At 56.7% G+C, this 3,343-nt stretch overlaps 1 protein-coding gene across 1 annotated transcript in view; it reads right to left on the bottom strand.

The window, feature by feature from the left end:
- Positions 1–1,008: 1,008 nt before the first annotated feature.
- Positions 1,009–3,343, bottom strand: part of HDAC7 (histone deacetylase 7) — a 16,264-nt gene continuing 13,929 nt past the window's right edge. Inside the window, exons 21-24 of the mRNA XM_042780540.1 lie at positions 2,914–3,047; positions 2,553–2,637; positions 1,217–1,355; positions 1,009–1,054 (exon numbers count right to left, since the gene is read on the bottom strand). Coding sequence (XP_042636474.1) covers positions 1,009–1,054; positions 1,217–1,355; positions 2,553–2,637; positions 2,914–3,047 — 404 coding nt within the window. The remainder of the gene's footprint in view (positions 1,055–1,216; positions 1,356–2,552; positions 2,638–2,913; positions 3,048–3,343) is intronic.

Below are 3,343 nucleotides of genomic sequence, written 5' to 3'. Positions count from 1 at the left end.
CACACACACGCACGCACACACGCATACATACTCGCCCACAAGTACTTTCCTTCTTGTCCCCAGGCCTGGACCCCAAAAGCCTTGAAGACTTTGCCAGGGCAGCCTCCCCTTCTCCACGTCTTATGTCCACTCTCCTCATCCCCTTTGCCCTCAGCCAAGCTGGTCCTATGTGGGCAGGAATCAGTGGGGTGGGGGAGACTCCATGAACACAAAAGTCTCATGGTGGGAGGGCAGTGACCCAGGGATCCCTGGGGGCCATGCTGTGCTTCCAGAGGGAGATGAAGGTTTGGCACCATTGGATTGGAAAGCACAGAACTCCAAGAGCCTGTCTGCTCCACCAGGGCACTGAGGTGGTTGACCTAGGGTGGTGCCTCTGGCAGGGGCAGGGACTGGATGGAAAGCTTGTTGATGCCTGCTCTTAGAAGGCACCTCATCTCCGTGCCTAGTGGTGGTAGTGGTGGAGGGTAGAAGCTTCCAGAGTCATCCAAGGAAGCAGGTGAGAGGAGCAACTCCCCCTGCACTCAGGGATATGGGACCCTTGGCTTTGCCCCCCTTCCCTTCTCTTCCTCTGGCCCCTCTTAGGAAGAACTGAGCTGGCTGAGGCCAAGTTCACATTTCTCTGTGGGGCCTGGGGATGTGTGCAAAGTCCCGGGTCTCTGGAGCCAAGAATAGTGGTTAAGAGTGGGCCCAATGAAGCCAGCCCTCTGTGTAGTCCTGAGGAACAGGGGTCACAGCCAGGGGCCCAGACTCCGAGGGCAGCATCTGTTGTGGGGAGTGTCCTGTGGGGCCCGAATGGCTCCCCACCCTGCCTTCTCTCAGGGTCCTCTCTGGTTCTCACTCAAGACCCAAGGGCCTTTGTGGGCTCGCTGGTGTGATGATGGCAAGGCAGGCTGTCCTCTGGCCCCGACAACCCACCCTGAAGACCTGGGGAGCAGGTGTTGTTGCTGGATTTCAGAAGAGAACCAGGTTTGCAGGGCAGGAGTGGGGGGGCACATCCGTTCTGAAGCCTCAGAGAGTCATTGGTTCCTCCTCCTCCACCAGCTGTTGTGCGGGCCTGGGGGGAAGGGCAGGGCAGAGCCTCAGCTGAGCTCCCTCCCAGCTCTAGTCAAGAAATGCCAGAAGGCTAGGAGGCACGGGCTGGGGATCTAGGGTCCTCAAGTTTGGAGAACCCAGTGGGTGGAGAGGCTGTTGCCCAGGGCCAAGGGTGAGGCTTTACCTCTCTTCAGCCAGGATGCCCACGGAGAGTGATGCCAGTGCAGTCACTGCCTCCACTTCTTCTGGGTCGGCCCCTGGTACCCTGGGTACCCAGGCATCTGGACAGGAAGCCAGGCGCTGCATGCAGCCCCAGTATTTACCTGGGGTGAGAAAACAGGTTAGAAAGGGTGGGGGAAACAAGCCCTTCCATCCCTCAACAACTGTACCCTAGACCTGGCACTGGGGCCCGAGGGTGGTGGTTGTGTCCTCAGCCTGAGGTAAGCTCTCCCACTTGCCCTTTCTCTACTCTCGACACCCATCCCTGACTTGGCCCCTGCAGCCCTGACCAGGTGAACAGGGCAGGTTCAACATGGCCACAAGGGGGACCTGGCAGGTGCACAGCATTCTCCTGCCTTCTTTGGCTGAAAGGCCACCTTACACCCACTCCCCGTAGGTGTGCCTATGGACACGGTTCCTAAGGACACGGTAGGCCCATTTGCTAGTGGGACTGGTCTGGGGTCCTCAAAGATCCCTGAGTCCTGACCTCCTGGAGCACAGGGTCCCAGATGCTCACTCACATGCAGCCCTCCATGCTCAGCCCAGCACACAGGGGAGAAGGGGACAGGGAACAAAGACGCCGTGGCCTTCAGCAAGCCACCTACCCTCCCTAGGCCTCCACTGCCCTGTCCATACCACGTGAGTAAGAATCCTGCCTGCTGCAGTGAGAAATAATGTACACAGGACACGTGCAACACAGAACCTGGGACAGTGTAGGGCTCCATACAAAGGACCATCATGTCTATCATGCATGCTTCCTACTGAGCTCTTGCATTGGGGGACATAGGACACCCACTGCCATCTAATTGATTCTGATTCATAGCAACTCTATAGGACCGAGTAGAACTGCCCCCACAGGATTTCCAAGGCTGTAAATCTTTACAGAAGCAGACTGCCTCATCTTTCTTCCACAGAGCAGCTGGTGGGTTTGAACTACTGACCTTCTGGTTAGCAGCTGAATGCCTGAACCACTGAGCCACCACAGCTCCTTTTAGTCATTTTGGTATCCCCAGCAGAAGCAAGGGCCTTCACATAAAGCTCACAACAAATGTTGAGTTGAGGTTGAAAATGTGAAGTATTTTCCAAATGTAGGGGTTATTCTAATTCTAATTCCAGCCCCAAAGCAAGCAGAGCCCCCAAGAGCCCTGTGCCCAGAGGCAGAGGCGGAAGCCAGGCCTCTTGGTAAACAAAGCCTGAGTGCTGCTGCTAGCCTGGGCCTGGCTTAAGGCTGTGGCTACAGAGGTGGAAGCAGGTCCCTGCCTCTGAGGAGGCCTCTGCTGGGCTGTGTGCTCCCCACTCACTGTGCACCCGGATCACAGCTTCCAGGGAGCGGATGGCGTTGAGGTTGGGTTTTTGCTTCCAGCCTTCTTCAGAGAGGGGATCCACCTAAAGAAAAGAGTACATCAGCCACCAGTCTCTCAGGGGCCCAGAGGCCTAAGCCCTCTTCCACCCAAGGACCCTGGCCTGCCTAGGTCAGGAGACACTGACCTAGGGCCTGAGCTGGGAAAGAAGCCAGTCTGCCCACCCTTCCCCAGGCCTAGCCACCCCAGTTGTATCTACCAAGGAGGAACCCCAGCTGCCTGCTCACTGGGGCACTGGCTGGGCAAATGTGGCTCACCTGCCCCACAGATATGTGCATGGGAGGCAGGGGGTACAGCTCACCTTATTGCCCAGAAGAGCAGCCACACAGGCCTCAGAGGCATCACAGATGGCAGTGAGGTCATGGCCACCCTCCAAGGCCAGCACCACTGCACCTCCTGCCAAGTTCATCAGCTGTTGTGTCATGTACCCAAAACCTAGATGGTTGGGTGGGGAGAAACAGGAGGGGGCGGGGTGGAGGAGAGGCGGAGCCACTCTCTTCCTCTCGTTTCTCTACTTGCTTCCTCCCTTATAAATAATGACTCAAATGCTTTCCCATTGAGTCCCAGCAAAACCTGGCAGTATGCCTCATTCAGAGGAGCCCTAGTGGTGCAACAGTCAAGTGCTTGGCTGCTAATCGAAAGATTAGCAGTTGGAACCCACCCAGCTGTTCCATGAGAGAAAGACCTGCTGATCTCCTCCCATAAAGGGTATAGTCTAGAAACCCTATGGG

The sequence above is a fragment of the Orycteropus afer genome, unplaced genomic scaffold (assembly GCF_000298275.1).
Source record: "Orycteropus afer afer isolate SDZICR_OR568_19922 unplaced genomic scaffold, OryAfe1.0 scaffold00045, whole genome shotgun sequence".
NCBI lineage: Eukaryota > Metazoa > Chordata > Mammalia > Tubulidentata > Orycteropodidae > Orycteropus > Orycteropus afer.
Note: the sequence above shows the minus strand (reverse complement) of the source record. Positions and strands in the feature narration are given on the sequence as shown.